The 23,292-nt window shown below is 37.8% G+C and overlaps 1 protein-coding gene across 6 annotated transcripts in view; it reads right to left on the bottom strand.

Moving 5' to 3' along the window:
- The window catches only part of LOC129658172 (zinc finger protein 33B-like), a 100,271-nt gene that overhangs the window by 17,465 nt on the left and 59,514 nt on the right, over nucleotides 1–23,292 (bottom strand). For 5 of the 6 annotated variants that reach the window (XM_055589315.1, XM_055589306.1, XM_055589296.1 and 2 more), the window contains exons 3-4: nucleotides 17,136–17,280; nucleotides 16,382–16,477 (exon numbers count right to left, since the gene is read on the bottom strand). In XM_055589315.1, the coding sequence (XP_055445290.1) occupies nucleotides 16,382–16,477; nucleotides 17,136–17,280 (241 nt within the window). Of the gene's footprint in view, nucleotides 1–16,381; nucleotides 16,478–17,130; nucleotides 17,281–23,292 lie in introns of those variants that run through there. The other variant, XM_055589287.1, reaches the window with a different exon arrangement.

Genomic DNA, 23,292 nt, shown 5'->3' with positions numbered 1-23,292 from the left:
CACCTTACCTGCCTCCTGAGAAATGTGTATGCAGGTCAAGATGCAACAGTTAGAACAGGACATGGAACAAAAGACTCATTCCAAGTCAGGAAAGGAATACGTCAAGGCTGTATATTGTCACCCACCCTGCTTATTTAACTTATATGCAGAATACATCATGAGAAATGCTGGACTGGAAGAAGCACAAGCTGGAATCAGGATTGCCGGGAGAAATATCAATAATCTCAGATATGCAAATGTTACCACACTTATGGCAGAAAGCAAAGAAGAACTAAAGAGACTCTTGATGGAAGTGAAAGAGAAGAGTGAAAATGTTAGCTTAAAACTCAACATTCAGAAAACTAAGATCATGGCATCCAGCCCCATTACTTCATGGCAAACACATGGGGAAACAATGGAAACAGTGACAGCCTTTCTTTTCTTGGGCTCCAAAATCACTGCAGATGGTGAATGCAGCCATGAAATCAAAAGACGCTCACTTTTTGGAAGAAAAGCTATGACAAACCTAGACAGCATATTAAAAAACAGATATTACTCTGCCAACAAAGGTCTGTCTAGTCAAAAGTTATGGTTTTTCCAGCAGTCATGTATGGATGTGAGAGTTGGATCATAAAGAAACCTGAGCATCAAAGATTTGATGATTTTGAACTGTGGTATTGGAGAAGACTCTTGAGAATCCCTTGGACTGCAAGGAGATCAAAGCAATTAATTCTAACGGAAATCAGTCCTGAATATTCACTGGAAGGACTGATGCTGAAGCTGAAACTCCAACGCTTTGGCCACCTGATGTGAAGCACTGACTCATTGGAAAAGACTCTGATGCTGGAAAAGATTGAAGGCTGGATGAGAAGGGGACAAGAGAGGATGAGATGGTTGCATGGCATCACTGATTCAATCACATGAGTTTGAGCAAGCAAGCTTGGTGATGGACAGGGAAGCCTGGTGTTTTGCAGTCCATGGGGTTGCAAAGAATCAGATGTGACTGAGTGACTGAACTGAACCACAAATAAAATTACTCCTAGAAAGAAAAAGTTCCATTGTCAGTGGGAAAATATTGAAAATGATATCTCAGTTCTGATAAAGGTCAGACTGCTAGGAAACCCAAATGAACGGACCTGGAGTAATGAGCAACTAAGGAGGCAAGAACTGGTAAAAATGGTAAAAAAGACCAAATCACTTCAGGAGTTAAATTGCAAAGAATCTGATAAAGACTGAATCACTTCCCCCCTTCCAAATTCATATGTTGAAGTCTTAATCCCCAACGTGGCTGTACTTGGAGATAGAACTTTTTAGGAAGTAGTTAAGGTTAAATGAGTTCATAAGGGTAGAGCACAAATCCAATGGAAATATTATCCTTATTAGAAGAGGCAAGGACACCAGAGTTCACTTGCTCTTCATGTGTTGCAGAGAAAAGGCCATGTGAAGACAGTGAAAAGGTGCTGTCTGCAAGCTGAGGAAAGAGACCTCACCAGAAACGAATGCTGCTGGCACCTTCATCTTGAACAACTAGCCTCCAGTACTGTGAGAAAATGCATTTCTGCTCTATAAGCCGCCCAGTCTATGGTGTTTTGTTAGAACAGCCCAAGCATACTAATAAACCAAAGAGAAAACAGATTTGAGTGAAAATTTCATAAATGGCAACAAAAAAGGCATTAAAGCAGCAAAAACAATAACCAAAGACTAAAAAAAAAAAAGAAAGAAAATGGAATGAGTAAACTCTGGATTTAAAAAGATAGTCTGACTGCTGGTGGGAATATAAGTTGGTGCAGACACTACAGAAAACAGTTAAGAAGGTTTCTCAAAAAGCTAAAAATAGAGCTGCCATATGATTCAGCAATCCCACTGCTGGGCATATATCCAGACAAAACTGTAATTCAAAAAGACACATGCACTGCTATGCTCACAGCAGTGCTAAGACATGGAAACAACCTAATGTTCATCAACTGATGAATGGATAGAGAAGATGTGGTACATATATATGATGGGATACTACTCAACCATAAAAAAGAATGAACTAGTGCAATTTGCAGCAACATGGAGGGACCTCGAGATTATCACACTAAGTGAAGTAAGTCAGACACAGAAAGACAAATAGCACACAATATCACCTATATGTGGAATCTAATATATAATGCAAATGAACTTAATTACAAAAGAGACTCACAGACGTAGAGAACAGACTTCTCGTTGCCAAGGGTGAGGGCAGGGATGAAGTGGGAGTTTGTGGTTAGCAGGTGCAAACTATTATATATAGAATGGGTAACAACAAGGTCCTACTATACAGCAGCAGCTGCTGCTAAATCGCTTCAGTCATGTCTGACTCTGTGCGACCCCATAGACGGCAGCCCACCAGGCTCCCCCGTCCCTGGGATTCTCCAGGCAAGAGCACTGGAGTGGGTTCCCGTTTCCTTCTCCAATGCATGAAAGTGAAAAGTGAAAGTGAAGTCGCTCAGTCGTGTCCGACTCTTCGCGACCCCATGGACTGCAGCCCACCAGGCTCCTCCGCCCATGGGATTTTCCAGGCAAGGGTACTGGAGTGGGGTGCCATCGCCTTCTCCGACTACACAGCAGAGGGAACTATATTCAATATTCTGTGATAAACCATAATGGAAAAGAGTATTAAAAAATGTTTATACACATAACTGAATCACTTTGCTGTACAGTAACAATATAACACTGTAAATTAACTATACTTTAATGTAAAAATAAATTTAAAAATACAGAAAAGCAAATGGAAAAAAATAAACTTGTAATCTCACCACCCAGATAAGTAGTAGGAGCAAAAATATAATAAATAAAATTAAAACAAAATTGTATGTATGATTATAATCTTTAAAGAGAAAGAATAGAAAATAATGGGATGAATCTAAAATTGAAAACTATAATCTAAGAAAAGGTTTCCCTAGTGGCTCAGTAGGTAAAGAATCTGTCTGCAATGTGGGAGGACCTGGGTTCGATCCCTCAGTTGGGAAGATAACTTAGAGGAGGGCATGGCAGCCCACTCCAGTATTCTTGCCTGGAGAATCCCCATGGACAGAGGAACCTGGCAAGCTGCAGTCCATGGGGTCGCAAAGAGTTGGACACAACTGAGTGACTAAGCATACACACAGCACAATCTAAGAAAACCATCCAAAGATAAAAGACCTAATTAACATATTCAAAAGGACCACCATGAACTTGGAATGACTGAGCTGGAAAAGTCCTAAGACATACGTTAATAAAACTACTAAAAGGAAGTTAGTAGTAGTTAGACAAAAAGACTTATGTCTCAACAAAAACTAACATGGAGGTTTGGCCATAGACTTTGTCACCAGTAAACAAAGCAAAGCTCAGTGGAACATCATATTTTAGAAAAGAAAGTGGGTTTTATCATTTATTTATATTCCTTTAAGTAGCAAGGCTATGTAAAAAGGTTTAGATGGTCACAAAGTTAGGTAACAGTGTAATCACGAAACCTTCTAGAAGCGCAGAAACTTAGAGCAACCAAGATCTTTAAGGAAACACTGGGAGAAAAATAGAACAGTGAATACATTTAACTGTAGATCTAAGACCAAAATAAAGATGAAAACAGGAACAGAAGAATAATATATAAATGTTATATATTCTAATGAAGCAGAAATAATGTAATAACTGCAGGAAACAGGAGAGAAAAAAGCAGGAAATAAGAATAAACTCACAAATAGCCATGTAAATAATGAAGACTTCCAGATGTTGAAGCTGGATTTAGAAGAGGCAGAGGAACCAGAGATCAAATTGCCAACATCTGCTGGATGATAGAAAAAGCAAGAGAATTCCAGAAAAAATATCTATTTCTGCTTCATTGACTATGCTAAAGCCTTTGACTGTGTGGATCACAACCAACTGTGGAAAATTCTTAGGGAATACCAGACCATCTCACCTGCTTCCTGAGAAACCTGTATGCAGGTCAAGAAGCAACAGTTAGAACCAGACATGGAACAACGGACTGGTTCCAAATTGGGAAAGGAGTACATCAAGACTGTATGTTGTCACCCTGCTTATTTAACTAACATGCAGAGTACATCATGCAAAATGCCAGGCTGGATGAAGCACAAGCTGGAAACAAGACTGCTGGGAGAAGTATCAATAAGCTCAGATATGCTCAGATATACCATCTTAATGGCAGAAAGTGAAGAAAAACTAAAGAGCTTCTTGATGAAGGTAAAAGAGAGTGAAAAAGCTGGCTTAAACCTCAACATTCATGAAACTAAGATCATGGCATCTGGTCCCATTACTTCATGGCAAATAGATGGGGAAACAATGGAAACAGTGACAGACTTTCTTTTCCTGGGATCCAAAAATCACTGCAGGTTGTGGCTGCAGCCATGAAATTAAAAGATGTTTGATCCTTAGAAGAAAAGCTACGACAAACCTAGAGTGTATTAAAAAGCAGAGATGTTACTTTGCCAACAAAGGTCTGTATAGTCAAAGCTATGGTTTTTCCAGTCGTCATGTATGGATGTGACAGTTGGGACCATAAAGAAGGCTGAGCACCAAAGAATTGATGCTTCTGAACTATGGTTTTGGAGAAGACTTTTGAGAGTCCCTTGGACTGCAAGGAGATCAAACCTGTCAATTCTAAAGTAAATCAACTCTGAATATTCATTGGAGCGACTGATGCTAAAGCTGAAGCTCTGATACTTTGGCCACCTGAGGTGAAGAGCCGACTCACTAGAAAAGACCTTAATGCTGGGAAAGATGGAAGACAGGAGGAGAAGGGGACAACAAAAGGATGAGATGGTTAGACAGCATCACTATCTCAATGGACATGAGTTTGACCAAGTTCCAGGAGATGGTGAAGGACAGGGAAGCCTGACGTGCTGCAGTCCATGGGGTTGCAAATTGTGGAACACGACTGAGCGACTGAACAACAAAATTTTATTAAGGTATGTCTTAAGACCATTCTAGGTATGTTTTCCCAGGTTTCTAGTGGTCTCTTTGAATATGTGAAATAGGTCTTTTATTTTTGCAGTTTTCTTAGCTCAGAAGTTAAAGAAAGAAAGACAAAAATTGAACAAATTAAGTCAAAAGGCTGGTTCTTTGAAAAAAATTCACAAAAAAGGCAAATCACTGACTAATCTAATCAACAAGTGGGAGAAATCGCAACTACACAAAATAAGAAATGATACGGGAGAAGCAATCATTGAAACAAGGTGTATTATCTCAAAAGGCTATTTTTGCACAACTTGCTACAAACACATTTGGAAGAGAATAAATAATTTCTTGGGAAAATACAACTTATCAAAATATACCCTGGTAGAGACAGAAAATATAAATGGAAAAATTTCCACATAAGCTACAGAAAATAGCAAGTTTGTCTAAGCAGTAGAATGAGCACCTCTAAAATTCTGATCTAGATTCACAAATTGTTGAAGTTTTGCAGCCATGCTTTATCTTTCTCTACATAAAGACTTCTTAACCATTAGCTATTTTAAATTCAAATATCATGACCCATTACTCCAAATACGTCAGCATTCTGTCTTCTAAGAATAAAATATGGTCACACTCAAGGAAATTATACCCTGATAATATATGTTATGCAGGCCATTCAAGAAGAGCAGCATCTCTGAAAATATCATGTGCTTTTCACCTATATAAATCCCTTCCTTTCACCTATATAAATCCCTGTAAAATTCTCCAAAGGCAGAGTGTTTAAAGAAAGAGGTTTAATCAAAAATTTTTCTTTAAAAAATCTCTGTACTTTCTGAAATTTACCAATATGTTTCTTTGACTTGTTTTTTCACTGTTTCCTAAATTCATCCACACTGTTGTACATAGATATATGTCGAAAAGCCCACTGTGAAAATACACTGTAATTTACATACTGATTCCCCCATTTTATGGATAGTCTGGTTGACTATCTAGTTTTTCTATTATTATGAACAATATAGACATTCCTCTATACATCTGGTGACTACTTGGAAGTGTCTCTAAAGCAGTGCTACTCAAAAGTTGAGAGTTTCATATCAATGCCAGTCAATATGATGTATGTAACATGTAGGTGATAAGATAAATACACAGAAGGCAACCATTTAGAAACTTTCACATCAATCTCAAAGAGTTTTAGTAAGGTAGACATGAAGAGAGAGTCAACTGAATACACTCAAACTATATAGTTTGATACATTCTGACACAATAATATATACTAATAGATTTATTTCTGGGTTCTGTATTTTGATCAACTCCTCTATGTGTCCTTGAGGCTAACACCACACTGTCTTGTTTACCATAACTTTATAGTAACTCTTGAAATCAGGCAGTTGTTATCCTACAAGTTAGCTTTTATTTTTCAAAGCTGTTATTCTAGCTCCTCTGAACTTCTATATGAAGTTAGGAATCAGCTAGTCAATTACTCTAAGAAAGCCTGTTGGGACTTGGATTGGAGTCGTTCTGAATCTACAGATCTTTTTAATGAGAAAAATCTTAATGATATTGAGCACTTGGGTAACGACCATGTATAAAAGTATATATATCAAGACATGAAGCTATCTCTCTCCATTTATTTAGGTATTAAATTGCCCTCTGCAATGGTCTATAATGTTCAGTGAGCTCTTTCACATCTTTGCTAGATAGGTCAGCAAAAAAATATTGTTCATGCTATTGCAAATAAAACTTGATTTTTGTATGCTGACTTTTATCTTGCAACCTACATGCACTTGAAAGTTCTAGCCATTTTTTTTTTTAATGATTCTACATAATTATCTTTTTGTGAATAGACAGTTCTACTTCTTTTTCCACTACTGCCTTCTTTTCTTTTTCTTCCCTGATTATACTGGCCAGATTACATTATGTTACTGAGTATGAGTGGACTACCTGTCTTGTTCCTGATATTATTTAGGAAATTATTCAGTTTTAAAATATTAAGCACAACATTATGATTTTCAATAACAGGCCTTTTGTCTTATTTTCACTCGAGAGTCTTAATCTGGAATGAAAGCTGAATTTTGTCAAATGTTTTTCCTGTATCTACTGAAATCATCATACAAGCTTTTAATTTTTTTTAATGTAAATTTCCATGTTACTCTTCCCATACATCTCACCCACTCCTCCCCTCTCCCCATGTCCAAAAGTCTATTCTCTATGTCTGTTTCTCCATTGTTGCTCTGTAAATAAATTCTTCAGTACCATTTTTCTAGATTCCGTATATATGTGTTAGAATATGGTATTTATGTTTCTCTTTCTGACTCACTTCACTTTGTATAATAGGTTCTAGGTTCATCCACCTCATTGGAACTGACTCAAATATGTTCTTTTTTATGGCTGAATAACATTCCATTTATCCATTCATCTGTCAGTGGACATCTAGGCTGCTTCCATGTTCTAGCTATTGTAAATAATGCTGCAGTCAACAATGGGATACACGTGTCTCTTTCAATTTTGGTTTCCTCAGGGTATATGCCTAGGATTGGGATTGCTGGGTCATATGGTAGTTTTATTCCTAGTTTTTTAAGCAATCTCCATAATGTCTACCACAGGGGCTGTATCAATTTACATTCCCACCAACAGTGCAAGAGGGTTCCCTTTTCTCCACACCCTCTCCAACATTTATTCTTTGTAGACTTTTTGATGAGGGCCATTCTGACTGGTGTGAGGTGATTGTAGTTTTGATTTGCATTTCTCTAATAATGCTATATACAGGTCAGGAAGCAACAGTTAGAACTGAACATGGAACAACAGACTGGTTCCAAATAGGAAAAGGAGTACATGAAGGCTGCATATTGTCACCCTGCTTCTTTAACTTATATGGAGAGTACGTCATGAGAAACGCTGTGCTGGAAGAAGCACAAGCTGGAATCAAGATTGCCAGGAGAAATATCAATAACCTCAGATATGCAGATGACACCACCCTTATGGCAGAAAGTGAAGAGGAACTAAAAAGCCTCTTGATGAAAGTGAAAGAGGAGAGTGAAAAAGTTGGCTTAAAGCTCAACATTCAGAGAACTAAGATCATGGCATCCGGTCCCATCACTTCATGGGAAATAGATGGGGAAACAGTGGAAACAGTGTCAGACTATTTTTGGGGGCATCAAAATCACTGCAGATGGTAATTGCCACCATGAAATTAAAAGACGCTTGCTCCTTAGAAGGAAAGTTATGACCAACCTAGACAGTATATTCAAAAGCAGAGACACTGCTTGCCAAAAAGGTCCATCTAGTCAAGGCTACGGTTTTTCCAGTGGTTATTTATGGATGTGAGAGTTGGACTGTGAAGAAAGCTGAGTGCCAAAGAATTGATGCTTTTGAACTGTGGTGTTGGAGAAGACTCTTGAGAATCCCTTGAACTGCAAAGAGATCCAACAAGTCCATTCTAAAGGAGATCAGTCCTGGATGTTCTTTGGAAGGAAAGATGCTAAAGCTGAAACTCCAGTACTTTGGCCACCTCATGCAAAGAGTTGACTCATTGGAAAAGACTCTGATGTTGGGAGGGATTGGGGGCAGGAGGAGAAGGGAACGACAGAGGATGAGATGGCTGGATGGCATCACTGACTCGATGGACGTGAGTTTAAGTGAACTCCAGGAGCTGATGATGAACAGGGAGGCCTGGTGTGCTGCAATTCATGGGGTCGCAAAAAGTCGGACAGGACTGAGTGACTGAACTGAACTGAATAATGCGTGATGTTGAGCATTTTTTCATGTGTTTGTTAGCCATCTATATCTCTTCTTTGGAGAAATGTCTGTTTAGCTCTTTTTCCCACTTTTTTTATTGGGTTATTTGTTTTTCTGGTACTGAGTTAGTTGTATGAGCTGCTGGTATATTTTGGAAATTAATTCTTTGTCAGTTGTTTCATTTGCTATTGTTTTCTCCCATTCTTGAGGGCTGTCTTCTCAACTTGCTTATAGTTTCCTTTGTTGTGCAAAAGCTTTTAAGTTTAATCAGGTCCCACTTCCATTACTCTAGGAGGTAGGTCATAAAGGATCTTGTTTTGATTTATGTCATCAAGTGGTCTGCCTATGTTTTCCTCTAAGAGTTTTATAGTTTCTGGTCTTACATTTAGGTCTTTAATCCATTTTATCTTTGAGTATGGTGTTAGGAAGTGTTCTAATTTCATTCTTTTAGATGTAGCTGTCCAGTATTCCCAGCACATTTATTGAAGAGGCAGTCTTTGCCCCAATGTATATTCTTGCCTCCTTTGTCAAAAATAAGGTACCCATAGGTGCATGGGTTTATTTCTGGGCTTTCTATCTTGTTCTATTGGTCCATATTTCTCTTTTTGTGCCAGTACCATACTATCTTGATGACTTCTTCCAGCTCCATCCTTCTTTCTCAAGACTGCTTTGCTATTCGAGGTCTTTTGGGTTTCCATATGAATTGTGAAATTTTTTGTTCTAGTTCTGTGAAAAATGCCATTGGTAATTTGATAGGGATTGCATTAAATCTATAGATTGCATTTGGTAGTATAGTCATTTTCACAATATTGATTCTTCCTACCCAGGAACATGGAATATCACTCCATCTGTTTATGTCATCTTTGATTTATTTCATTAGTGTCTTATAATTTTCTGTGTACAGTTCTTTCATCTCCTTAGTTAAGTTTATTCCTAGATATTTAATTCTTTTTGGTGCAATGGTGAATGGGATTGATCCCTTAATTGCTCTTTCTGATTTTTCACTGTTAGTATATAGAAATGCAAGTGATTTCTGTGTATTGATTTTGTATCCTGCAACTTTGTTAAATTCACTGATTAGCTCTAGTAATTTTCTGATACTATGTTTAGGGTTTTCTATATACGTATCATGCCATCTGCAAAGAGTGAGAGCTTTACTTCTTCTTTTCTGATCTGGATTCCTTTTATTTCTTTTTCTTCTCTGATTGCTTTAGCTAGGAGTTCCAGAACTATGTTGAATGACAGTGGAGAAAGTGGACACCCTTGTCTTGTTTCTGATCTTAGGGGGAATACTTTCAGTTTTTCACCATTGAGAATAATGTTTGCTGTAGGCTTATATATATATGGCTTCCCTGGTGGCTCAGAGGTTAAAGCCTCTGCCTGGAATGTGGGAGACCTGGGTTCAATCCCTGGGTCGGGAAGATCCCCTGGAGAAGGAAATGGCAACCCACTCCAGTATTCTTGCCTGGAGAATCCCATGGAGGGAGGAGCCTGGTAGGCTACAGTCCATGGGGTCGCAAACAGTTGGACACAACTGAGCGACTTCACTTTCACTTTATTATATATATGGGCTTCACTTGTGGCTCACTGGTAAAGAATCCGCCTGCAATGCAGGAGACCTGGGTTCGATCCCTGGGTTGGGATCTAGAGCCCCTGGAGAAGGGAAAGGCTACCCACTCCAGTATTCTGGCCTGGAGAATTCCATGGACTGTATAGTCCATGGAGTTGCAAAGAGTCAGACACAACTGAGCGACTTTCAGTTTCACTTTCACTATCACATATGTGGCCTTTACTATGTTGAGGTAGGTTCCTTCAATGCCCATTTTTTGAAGAGTTTTAATCATAAATAGGTGCTGAATTTTGTCAAAGGTTTTTTGTGCATCTATTGAGATGATCATATGGATTTTATCTTTCAATTTGTTCATATGGTGTATCACACTGATTGATTTTTGTACATTGAAGAATCCTTGCATCCCTGGAATAAAGTCAACTTGATCATGGAATATGAGCTTTTTGATGTGTTGCTGAATTTTGTTTGCTAAAATTTTGTTGAGGATTTTTACATCTATGTTCATCAGTGATATTGGCCTGTAGTTTTCTTTTTTGTGTTGTGTTTGTCTGGTTTTGGAATCAGGGTGATGGTGGCCTCGTAGAATGAGTTTGGAGGTGTTCCTCTGCAACTGTTTGAGTTTTAGAAGGACAGGCATTAGCTCTTCTCTAAATGTTTTATAGAATTCTCCTGCGAAACCATCTGCTCCTGGGCTTTTGTTTTTTGGGAGATGTTTGATGACAGCTTCAATTTCAGTGCTTGTAATGGGTTGTTCGTAATTTCTATTTCTTCCTGGTTCAGTCTTGGAAGATTGAACTTTCTTAAGAATCTGTCCATTTCTTCCAGGCTATCCATTTTATTTGCCATATAATTGTTCATAATAATGTTTTATAATCCTTTGTATTTCTGCATTGTCTGTTGTAACCTCTCCTTTTTCATTTCTAATTTTGTTGATTTGATTCTTCTCTTTTTTCTTAATGAGTCTGGCTAAGGGTTTGTCAGTTTTGTTTATCTTATCAAAGAACCAGCTTTGAGTTTTATTCATCATTACTGCTGCTTTTTTCATTTATTTCTGCTTGAATCTTTATGATTTCATCCCTTCTACTAATTTTGGGGTTTTCTTCTTCTTCTTTTTCCAGTTGCTTTAGGTGTAATGTTAGGTTGTCTATTTGATGTTTTTCTTGTTTCTTGAGGTAGGATTGTATTGCTATAAACTTCCCTCTTAGAACTGCTTTTGCTGCATCCTGTAGGTTTTGAGTTGTTGTGTTTTCATTGTCATTTGTTTCTAGAAATCTTTTGATTTCCCTTTTGATTTCTTCAGTAAACTTGTTTTAGAAACGTGTTGTTTAATCTCCACGTTTGTGTTTCTTACAGTTTTTTCTTGCAATTGATATCTAGTCTCATAGTGTTGTGTTCAAAGAAGACGCTTGATATAATTTCAATTTTCTTAAATTTACTGAGGTTTGATTTGTGACCCAAGACGTGGTCTATCCTGGAGAATGTTCCATGTGCACTTGAGAAGGTGTATTCTTCTGCATTTGGATGGAATATCCTGAAGAGATCAATGAGGTCCATCTCATCTAATGTATCATTTAAGACTTGTGTTTATTAATATTATGTTTTGGTTTGAGTGGGGTGTTAAAGTCTCCTACTATTATTTTGTTACTGTCAGTTTCTCCTTTTATGTCTGTTAGTGTTTTTCTTATGTATTGAGGTGTTACTATGTTGGGTGCATAGATATTTACAATTGTTATGTCTTCTTCTTGGACTGATCCCTTGATCATTATGTAGTGTTCTTCCTTATCTCTTGTAATCTTCTTTAAGGTCTATTTTATCTGATATGAGAACTGCTACTCCACCTTTCTTTTGCTTCCCATTTGCATGGAATATATTTTTCCAGCCTCTCGCCTTCAGTGTATATGTGTCTTGAGGTCTGAAGTGGGTTTCCTCTAGACAGCATATATATGGGTCTTCTTTTTGTATACATTCAGCCAGTCTACATCTTTTGGTGGGAGCATTTAATCCATTTACATTTAAAGTAATTATTGATATATATGTTCATATTGCCATTTTCTAATTGTTTGGGGTTGATTTTGTAGATCTTTTTTCTCCTGTTGTATTTCTTGACTATATAAGTCTGTTTAACATTTGCTGTAAAGCTGGTTTGGTGGTACTGAATTCTCTTTTGCTTTTCTGAAAAGCTTTTTACTTCTGCATCAATTGTGAATGAAGTCTTTGCTGGGTATAGTAATCTTGGTTGTAGATTTTTCCCTTTCAGTACTTTAAATATATCCTATCCTGCCATTCCCTTCTGGCCTGAAGAGTTTCTGCTGAAAGATCAGCTGTTAAGTGTATGGGGTTGCCCTTTTATGTTACTTGTTGCTTCTCCCTTGCTGCTTTTAATATTCTTCATGTTTAGTCTTTGTTAGTTTGATTGGTATATGTCTTGGCATGTTTCTCCTTGCGTTTATCCTGCATGGGACTCTTTGTGCCTCTTGGAGTTGACTATTTCCTTTTCCATGTTGGGGAAATTTTCAACTATAATCTTCAAAAAATTTCTCATACCCTTGACCCCTATAATTCAAATATTGGTGCATTTGATAGGTCCCGGCAATGGCACCCCACTCCAATACTCTTGTCTGGAAAATCCCATGGACAGAGGAGCCTGGTAGGCTGCAGTTCATGGGGTCGCTAAGGGTCGGACACGACTAAGCAACTTCACTTTCACTTTCCTGCACTGGAGAAGGAAATGGCAACCCACTCCAGTGTTCTTGCCTGGAGAATCCCAGGGATGGGGGAGCCTGTGGGCCGCTGTCTATGGGGTTGCACAGAGTTGGACACGACTGAAGCAACTTAGCAGCAGCAGCAGCAGCAGCAGCAGAGGTCTCTGAGACTGTCCTCAGCTCTTTTCATTCTTTTTTACTTTATTCTGCTCTTCAGAAGTTATTTCCACCATTTTATCTTCCAGCTCACTGATTCATTCTTCTGCTTCAGGTATCTGCTATTGATTCCTTCTAGGATACTTTTAATTTCAGTAATTGTGTTGTTTTTCTCTGCATGTTTATTCTTTAATTCTTCTAGGTCTTTGTTAATTGATTCTTTTAATTTCTCCATTTTGTTTTCAAGGTTTTCTATCATTTTTACTATCATTATTCTGAATTCTTTTTCAGGTAGTTTGCCTGTTTTATCTTCCTTTATTTGGACTTCATTTGTGTAGTATTTCTCTGCCTTTTCATTATTTTTTTTTAACTTATTGTGTTTGAGGTCTTCTTTTCCCAGGCTTCAAGGTTGAATTCTTTCTTCCTTTTGGTTTCTGCCCTCCTAAGATTGGTCCAGTGGTTTGTGTAAACTAGGGTGAGATTTGTGCTGAGTTTTTGTTTGTTTTTCCTCTGATGGGCAAGGCTGAGTGAGGTGGTAATCCTGTCTGCTGATGATTGGGTTTGTATTTTTACTTTGTTTGTTGTTTACATGAGGTGTCTTGCACAGGGTGTTACTGGTGGTTGGGTGATGCTGGGTCTTGTATTAAAGTGTTTTCCTTCTTGTGAGTTCTTACTATTTGATACTCCCTAGGGTTAGTTCCCTGGTAATCTAGGGTCTTGGGAGTCAGCTCCCACTCCAAAGGCTCAGGGCTTGATCTTTATTGATCCACAAATAACAGACACTTGAAAATGCATGCTCCTGTTATGGCTCCCAGATGATGTCAGGCTCTGTACAACAGAATTCTCCAAGTAAAAGTCTTGCTTGGCCAATAGGAAGTAAACAATCAAAAAATAGAGATCAGCTGAATTCTGCCTCACCTGAGCTTCAGGATAAACAGCAAATACAGTACAATAATCCTATGGTCTCTTTGATAAGCTTTCCTATCTTCACCAAGTATCTGGAAATTTTAGGATACAGTGAAGGCAGTGCTCAGATGAATATTTACAGCTATAAACACCTGTGGCGCAGGAGGGCTCCCCAGCTCCTACTCCCTGAATCCTCTCCTCCTCCTCCCCTCCTCTTTCTCTCTCCCTCAGTCTCTGCCGGGCACACATGGTGCCAGTTGGGCCTGACCCGACCAGAAAGAGAACAGGGTGGGAGGTGGTGGTGGCAGCGGTGACTGGCGACCAAAATCAAGATCGCTTCCATAATTTCTCTTTTTGATAGCCTGTTGTTAGTGTATAGACATGCAACAGATTTCTGTATATTAATTTTGTATCCTGCAATTTTACCGAATTCATTGACGAGCTCTAATAGCTTTTTGGCAGCACCTTTAGAAGTTTCTATGTATAGTATTATGTCATCTGCAAACAATGATAGTTTTGCTTCTTCCTTTCCAGTTTATATTCTTTGTATTTCTTTTTTTTTTTTTTGTCTGACTGCTATGACTAGCACTTCTAATACTATGTTGAATAAAAGTGGTGAGAGAGTGAGTATTCCTGTCCTCTTCCTAACCTTAGAGGAAATGCTTTTAGCTTCTTACCACTGAATAATGACGTTAGGTGTTGCTTTATCATATATGACTCTCTATACACACTCTGCTAAGAGTTTTATTGTAAATGGATGTAGAATTTTGTCAAAAGCATTCTGCACCAAATGAAATAAACATATCTCTATAATGTTTTGCAACAGTTTGAGAAGGGTAAGTGTTAACTCTTCTCTAAACATTTTGTAGTATTCACCTGTGAAGTCATCTGGTCCTGGACTTTTGCTTTTTATGATTTAAAAAAAAAATACTGATTCAATTTCATTACGGTAGATACAAAATATTATCTGAAGTATTTGTTTTGAAATTATAAGACATACAAAGAAACAGGAAAATTCCACCTATACTGGGCAAACAGCCAACAATAGAAACTGTTTGTGAGAGGATCCAGATATGGGACTTAGCAGACTTTACAGCAGCTATTATAAATACGTTCAAAAACTACCAAGCTTAAGGAAATAAATATTAGTATGAAGGCAGATCATCACATAGAGAGTAAGAATAAAGAGACAAATCAAAATTCTAGATTTGAAAATTATAATAACTGCAATAGAAATTCACTGGAAGGATTCAATAGTAGATTGATGCTTATAGGAAGAAGAATTAGTGAAAGTGAAGATAGCCCAACCAACAAAAGGCAATCTAAGGAACAGAGAGAGAAAAAATAAAGAATAAAGCCTCAAATAAATGAAGGATACCACTAAGTGCATTAACATTCATAATGGAAGTACCAGAAGGAAAGAAAAAAGACCAAGGAGCAAAAAAAGTATTCAATGAAATGATGGCAAAAATTTGGCAAATGTAAAGAAAAACATTAATCTGCAAATTCAACAAGATGAACTCCAAGTGGGATAAACACAGAGATGCATCATAGCAAAAATATTTAAGAAACAAAGAGAAAACTTTAAAAGCAACAAGAGAAACACAACTATTAACATACAAGGAACTCCAATAAGATTAACACTTGACTTCTCATATGAAACAACAGAGTCCAGGAGGTGGGGTGACATGTTCAATGTGCTGGGGGATAATGTGTTCTAGTTCTAACTTTTTAGCGGAACTTCCATACTGTTTTCCATAGTGGTTGAACCAATTTACATCTTAACCAATGGTGTACAAGGGTTCCCTTTTCTCCCCATCCTCGCCAACACATTATTATCTCTTATCTTCTTGATGCCAGCCATTCCAACTGGTGTGATGTGATATCTCACTGTGCTTTTGATTTGCATTTCCCTGATGATTAGTAATGTTATCTTTTCAGGTACCTGTGGGCATTAAAAACACTATTTCTATAACTCATTAATATGCATTATTTTTCCATTACTATACTCTCAGCTCTTAAGAGTACAGCAGGTACTCAAAAATTATTTGAGTCAAAAAAAATGAGTGTATGAAAGAATAGCTAATAACAGCATGAATACAGAGCAATGGTGGTTGTAAGATGAGCAACTGAAACTGCTTTGAGAATCATAGAGTAACCGAGGAAAACAACAATAAAATGAGGTGGGCAAAAACTGGATTACTGGCAAATATAAGAATGATAAATATTCAAAAAGTGAATCAAAAGGAGAACATTTTTACTAAGAGTGGTATCTGGAGACTTCTAAGTTACTTCTAAGTATTAGGACCTCTAAAGTGATATTCTTTAAAAAAAAAAAAATTGAAAGTTGTCAACCTCTGGACTAATCAGAGGAAGATAATAAATTCCCTGATGTTCACCTGTTTAATACACATTAACTCACCTGAGAAGCTTTGGCTTAGGAATTCTTCCTCCAATATCCATGGCTCTTCTCCTTGCTCCAGCCTGAAGATCACCTCTGGTTTGGTAATACAATACCCTGTTAAAGTGAAATAATTTATGATGTGGGCCAGGTGGCCTAGATTTCAGGGCCTCTGAAAGAGGAGGAAGCTTCTAGAGCTGCTCAATGAAGGTGCCATTGAACATTTCACTGGAGAAGCAAACACAAATATCTTCCCAGTGCCCCAAAGTGACCTATAAACATTGAGTCTTGAATTCCAATCTTAAATATCATTAAACTTCACATGATGTCCATAAGCTTCTTAATTAAAATAATTTTTAGTTACAACTTTGTGGCCAAGATGAGCCCTACAAAGAGGATCTGATTTAATACTCATATGCATGTATTATTACTTTATGCTTTAGTCTGTTTGGGCTGTTGTAACAGAATTTCATAGACCAGGTGGCTTTAAAAACAGAAATTTACTTCTCACAGTCTGGAGGCTGGGAACTCGGAGATCAAGGTGCCAGCATGGTCAGAATCTGGTGCGGCCTCTCTTCCTGGTTTGCAGATCGCTACCGTTCTGCTGTGTCCTCACAAGGTGGAGAACACCAAAAGATCCCTTTTCTTCTCCTATTTTTGTAAATGCATTAATCCCACCATGAGGATCTAATAATTCAATCTAAACATCCTTGAGGATTGGGGTTTAAAAGAATTTTTAAATGCCATTTAGAATTGCATAATAAACCAACCTTACCCACTGAGACAAGGTTCCTGTAGTTCTCCAGCATCACATCTCTATACAAGGACCTTTGAGTTGAGTCCAGGTGCTGCCACTCCTCCTGGGTGAAGCCCACAGTCACATCCTTAAAGGATACTGATCCCTGGAATTTCTGTTCAATCTGAAATATTCAGAATTAAGATGACATGGAAAAGATGTATGGAAGCAAATCCCTACCATGATTATTGTTTACAGATTACCAAACTGGTTTGCAGAATGTTCTTTTGCTTTATACTCTGAGAGAACAAGAGAAATCATAGAAGAAATATTCTGTAAACCAATTTGCATTAATTATTAATTCTCAAGTTTCCACAATGGATCTGGAACTATTCTAGTTCTTGTAAATATTAAGATTAGCAAATACCATCCTGTAGTCAAGAAGCATATAATCTGGTAAGAAAACATGCAGTTTAGTTCAGATAAGTCGCTCAGTTGTGTCCGACTCTTTGCAACCCACGAACCACAGGATGCCAGGCCTCCCTGTCCAACACCAACTGCCGGAATCTACCCAAATCCATGTCCATTGAGTTGGTGATGCCATCCAACCATGTCATCCTCTGTCATCCCCTTCTCCTACTCCCCTCAATCTTTCCCAGCATCAGGGTCTTTTCAAATGAGTCAGCTCTTCACATCAGGTGGCCAAAGTATTGGAGTTTCATCTCCAACATCAGTCCTACCAATGAATACCCAGGACTGATCTCCTTTAGGATGGACTGGTTGGATCTCCTTGTAGTCCGAGGGACTCTCAAGAGTCTTCCCCAACCCAACAGTTCAAAAGCATCAGTTCTTCAGTGCTCAGCTTTTTTTATAGTCCAACTCTCACATCCATAAATGACCACTGGAAAAACCATAGCCTTGACTAGATGGGCCTTTGTTGGCAAAGTAATGTCTCTGCTTTTCAATATGCTATCTAGGTTGGTCATAACTTTCCTTCCAAGGAGTGTCTTTTAATTTCATGGCTGCAATCACCATCTGTAGTGATTTTGAAGCCCAGAAAAATAAAGTCGGCCACTGTTTCCACTGTTTTTCCATCTAGTTGCCATGAAGTGATGGGACCGGATGCCACGATCTTAGTTTTCTGAATGTTGAGCTTTAAGCCAACTTTTTCACTCTCCTCTTTCATCAAGGGGCTCTTTAGTTCTTCTTCACTTTCTGCCATAAGAATGGTGTCATCTGCATATCTGAGGTTATTGATATTTCTCCCAGCAATCTTGATTCCAGCTTGTGCTTCTTCCAGCCCAGTGTTTCTCATGATGTACTCTGCATATAAGTTAAAGAAGCAGGGTGACAACATACAGCCTTTACCTATTTGGAACCAGTCTGTTGTTCCATGTCTGGTTCTAACTGTTGCTTCCTGACCTGCATATAGGTTTCTCAAGAGGCAGATCAGGTGGTCTGGTATTCCCATGTCTTTCAGAATTTTCCACAGTTTATTGTGATCCACACAGTCAAAGGCTTTAGCATAGTCAATAAAGCAGAAATAGATGTTTTACTGGAACTCTCTTGCTTTTTCGATGATCCAGCGGATGTTGGCAATTTGATCTCTGGTTCCTCTGCCTTTTCTAAAACCAGCTTGAACATCTGGAAGTTCATGGTTCATGTATTGCTGAAGCCTGGCTTGGAGAAATTTGAGCATTACTTTGCTAGAGCGTGAGATGAGTGCAATTGTGCGGTAGTTGGAGCATTTCTTGGCATTGCCTTTCTTTGGGTTTGGAATGAAAACTGACCGTTTTCAGTCCTGAGGCTATTGCTGAGTTTTCCAAATTTGCTGACATATTGAGTGTAGCACTTTCACAGCATCATCTTTCAGGATCTGAAATAGCTCAACTGGAATTCCATTACCTCCACTAGCTTTGTTCACAGTGATGCTTCCTAAGGCCCACTTGACTTCACATTCCAGGATGTATGGCTCTAGGTGAATGTGAGTGATCACACCATTATGATTATCTGGGTCATAAAGATCTTTTTTGTACAGTTATTCTGTGTATTCTTGCCACCTCTTCTTAATATCTTCTGATTCTGTGAGGTCCATACTATTTTTGTCCTTTACTACCTGGCGTGCTGCGATTCATGGGGTTGCAAAGAGTCAGACACAACTGAGTGACTGAACTGAACTGAACTGAACTGAAGCCCATCTTTGCATGAAATGTTCCCTTGGTATCTCTAATTTTCTTGAAGAGATCTCTAGTCTTTCCCATTCTATTGTTTGCCTCTATTTCTTTGGATTGATCACTGAGGAAGGCTTTCTTATCTCTCCTTGCTGTTCTTTGGAACTCTGCATTCAAATGGGTATACCTTTCCTTTTCTGCTTTGCTTTTCACTTCTCTTCTTTTCACAGCTATTTCCAAGGCCTCCTCAGACAGCCATTTTGCTTTTTTGCATTTCTTTTTCTTGGGGATGGTCTTGATTCCTGTCTCCTGTACAATGTCACGAACTTCCGTCCATAGTTCATCAAGCACTCTATCAGATCTAGTCCCTTCAGTCTATTTCTTACTTCCACTGTATAGTCATAAGGGATTTGATTTAGGTCATACCTGAATGGTCTAGTGGTTTTCTCCACTTTCTTCCATTTCAGTCTGAATTTGGCAATAAGGGGTTCATGATCCGAGCCACAGTAGCTCCCAGTCTTTTTTTTGCTAACTGTATAGAGCTTCTCCATCTTTGGCTGCAAAGAATATAATCAATCTGATTTTGGTGTTGACCATCTGGTGACGTCCATGTGTAGAGTCTTCTCTTGTGTTGTTGGAAGAGGGTGTTTGCTATGACCAGTGCATTCTCTTGGCAGAACTCTATCAGCCTTTGCCCTGCTTCATTCTGTACTCCAAGGCCAAAAACATGGAGTAATATGTTACAAGTACTGTGGTTAAAGTACACACTCAATAGATTAATGTAAATAAGAAGCAAAACTACTTCTGTTTTGAGCTTCACTGAGGAAGAACAGCTACTGAATAAAGAGTGACACTGTGTTCTTCATGAATATAAGGCCACTGCACAAGCAAAGGCTAGGGCCCTCTAACATCCTCAGGAAATGAGTAACAAGGCAAACAGGAGCTGAGATAAGAAAAAGGGCCACAGAGGTACTCAAGGAAAGCACTATAGAATAACTTTAGACCAGTGGACTCCAAAGTATGTGATCACTTTCCATCTTAAGGAATACTTTTGAACACTACAGAAGTTTGTCTATAAACCACAGAAATAAACCAACAAGAAATTTATTACAAACTTTATTATTATTTAGACTTAAGAATGTAGGTAAAATCTAGTATGCTATTATACTACAATACATATCTTAGGTCCTAATTCTTCAATTCAGAGACAATAATTAGGATGTGCAGCAGATGATACAGGAGAAGATATTCAACTAAACTGTTTTCAACATCATCCAGAGTGGGGAAAAAAAAGAAGGGCATGTTAACCTACTCCAGCATTCTTGCCTGGAGAATCCTGTTGTCAGAGAAGCTTCAAAGGCTACAGTTCATGGGATCGCAAAGAGTTAGACACGACTGAGCAACCAACACAACACCAGAGTGCATGCCTCTACTTTAGGCATCACTGTTGCAGAGACAGAGCTGCCGAAGGAGAGATTCAACAATATACTGAAAATACATGACTAAGTTTTTATTTCAGACCAATTCTCTGTTTTTAAAAAGGGAATGGAAAGCAAAAGGACAAAAGAACCCACTTATATAAACTTGAAACTTGGATGCAAATAGTGAAGTGCAAGCCTCTCAGTTGTGTCCAACTCTTTGCAACCCCATGGACTGTACAGTCCATGGAATTCTCCATGCCAGAATACTGGAGTGGGTAGATTTTCCCTTCTCCAGGGGATCTTCCCAACCCAGGGACTGAATGCAGGTCTCCTGTGTCTCCTGAATTGCAGGCAGATTATTTACCATCTGAGCCACCAGGGAAGCTCAAAAGGTTTAGAAATTAGATACAAGTTCAATATAACAAATATCAGAATATTAAAAATTTTAAAGGTATAATAAACAGCAGGTGTGAAAAATATAAAAGTCTTTACAAAAAATATAATGAAGGAAAATAAGAAGACCCAAATAAGTAGAAGGATGTAAGAAATTCCTACACAGACAGGCTTAGTATTGTAAAAATATCAATTCTCTCCATGCTGATATAAAAATTCATACCAATTGCAAAAAAAATTCCAGACAAGCTAATTCTAAAATATGTGAAAATGCAAAGGGTAAAAATACACAAATCATCTTAAAGAAAAATTAAGCCATAAGAAGTACCATATATCAAGTATAATATATTATCAATGTATCATAATTAAAATATTGTGACTCAGACACAAGAATTTTCAAATGCATCCACAGAGTGGAAGAGTCCAAAATGTATGTATGTCACTTGATTTTTGACAAGGATAACAGAAGGACAACCATTTCAATAAACAGTGTGTTTAATTATAGTGAGCATTTACTGCTATTTTAACTGTAAACAGAAATCCATTTTAGACAGTATACAGGTCTAAATTTGAAAAGTAAAAAAGTAAAAATTTTAGCAAATACTGTAAGAAATACCTTCATGACACTAAGAATAAGCAAGACTTCTTAAATAGGATGCAAATTACATTAATAATTCTATAATATTAAGAGCCTATCCTTACCAAACAACAGAAAGAAAATAAAAGTAGAACACAAAGTGGAAAGAGACATTTGGAACACATATATCTGACAAATAAGTCCTATCTCTAATATAGAAAGACTTTTTTAAATTAATGAGGACAAAAATGCAGGCCATCTTGGTAACAAACCTGACAGCAAATCTCTCAACAGAAACTATGAAGGTGAGAAGACATTGGGCAAAAATTTGAATGGGCAACTTGCAAATAAGAAAATGAAAATGGAATGTCATTTTAAAAGAGCTAGGAAAAATGTCACCAGAAAATTCTAAATCCAGAAAGAATATTCTTCTAAAATGAATATATTTTCCACATAAAGTTTGAAAAAATTATCAATAATACACACAAGTCAAGAAATACTACAGTTAAGGAAAATGATATAAAGAAAACTGAAAATGGAATTTAAAGCAACAAATATAATGTCTTTTGGAATCCATGAAAAACACTGAAAGTAAAATACATCAAAATACTAGTAATAGGATAATTAAGGTTAAACTGATTAAAGATTCTAGTACTTTCTGTGAGGAGGTAAAGCACTAACTTAAGGTAAACGAAAGTAAGAATTCTGTAAAGGAAAAGTTCAACTCCTCTGTTTTACTCTACTCAGGTCACCAAATTAGTGGGAACTTTTCCCATCCCAAGCAATTACTAAATTCTGACATTACAGCATCAGGTTCCAGGCTCAGTTCCATGTGACACCATTCCTACTTCAGACACCAAGTGTAAACCCAGTGTATCTAACCACTGGATAAAAATCAAGGCTCCCACACCCTCTTTGTTCAGTTCAATAATCTGACAGAGTGGCTCACAAAACACAGAAAAATAATTTACTTATGAGATTAATGGGTTAATATAAAAGGATACAACTCAGAAACATCCAGATGCAAGCAATACCCAAAGCAAGGATGGGTAAAAGGGTACAAAACTTCCATGCTCTCTCAGAGCTCACTACCTTCCCAATAATACCTCCATGTTCAACAACCTGGAAGCTCTCTGAATCCCGTAAGTTCAAGGACTTTTATGGAGATTACATTACATATGCAAGACTGATCAAATCACTGGTCAATGGTGGCTAATTCAGCCTCCAGCCACTCACTCCTCAGAGGTTGGGAGGTGGGGCTGAGAATTCCAACCCTCTAATCATACGGTGGGTTCTCCTGGTACTCAGTACTTCATTCTTAAGAGACATTTCAAAAGTGACTTCATTAACATAAACTCAGGTATGGTTGAAACAAAAAACACCATCTTAATTGTTGTGGAGCTATTTCAAGAACTAGGAAAAAATACTCAATATTATAACAACAGATTTCCCTATAGCTTTTATCACTTAAGATATTACTGGATGCTTGGGGCTGGTGCACTGGGACGACCCAGAGGGATGGAATGGGAAGGGAGGAGGGAGGAGGGTTCAGGATGGGGAACACATGTATACCTGTGGCGGATTATGTAAAGTTTAAAAATAAAATAAAATTTAAAATCTTCAAAATAAATAAA

This window comes from Bubalus kerabau, chromosome 1, assembly GCF_029407905.1.
Source record: "Bubalus kerabau isolate K-KA32 ecotype Philippines breed swamp buffalo chromosome 1, PCC_UOA_SB_1v2, whole genome shotgun sequence".
In the NCBI taxonomy this organism is placed as follows: domain Eukaryota; kingdom Metazoa; phylum Chordata; class Mammalia; order Artiodactyla; family Bovidae; genus Bubalus; species Bubalus kerabau.
The sequence above is the reverse complement of the archived record's forward strand: the minus strand, read 5'-3'. Positions and strand labels throughout refer to the sequence as shown.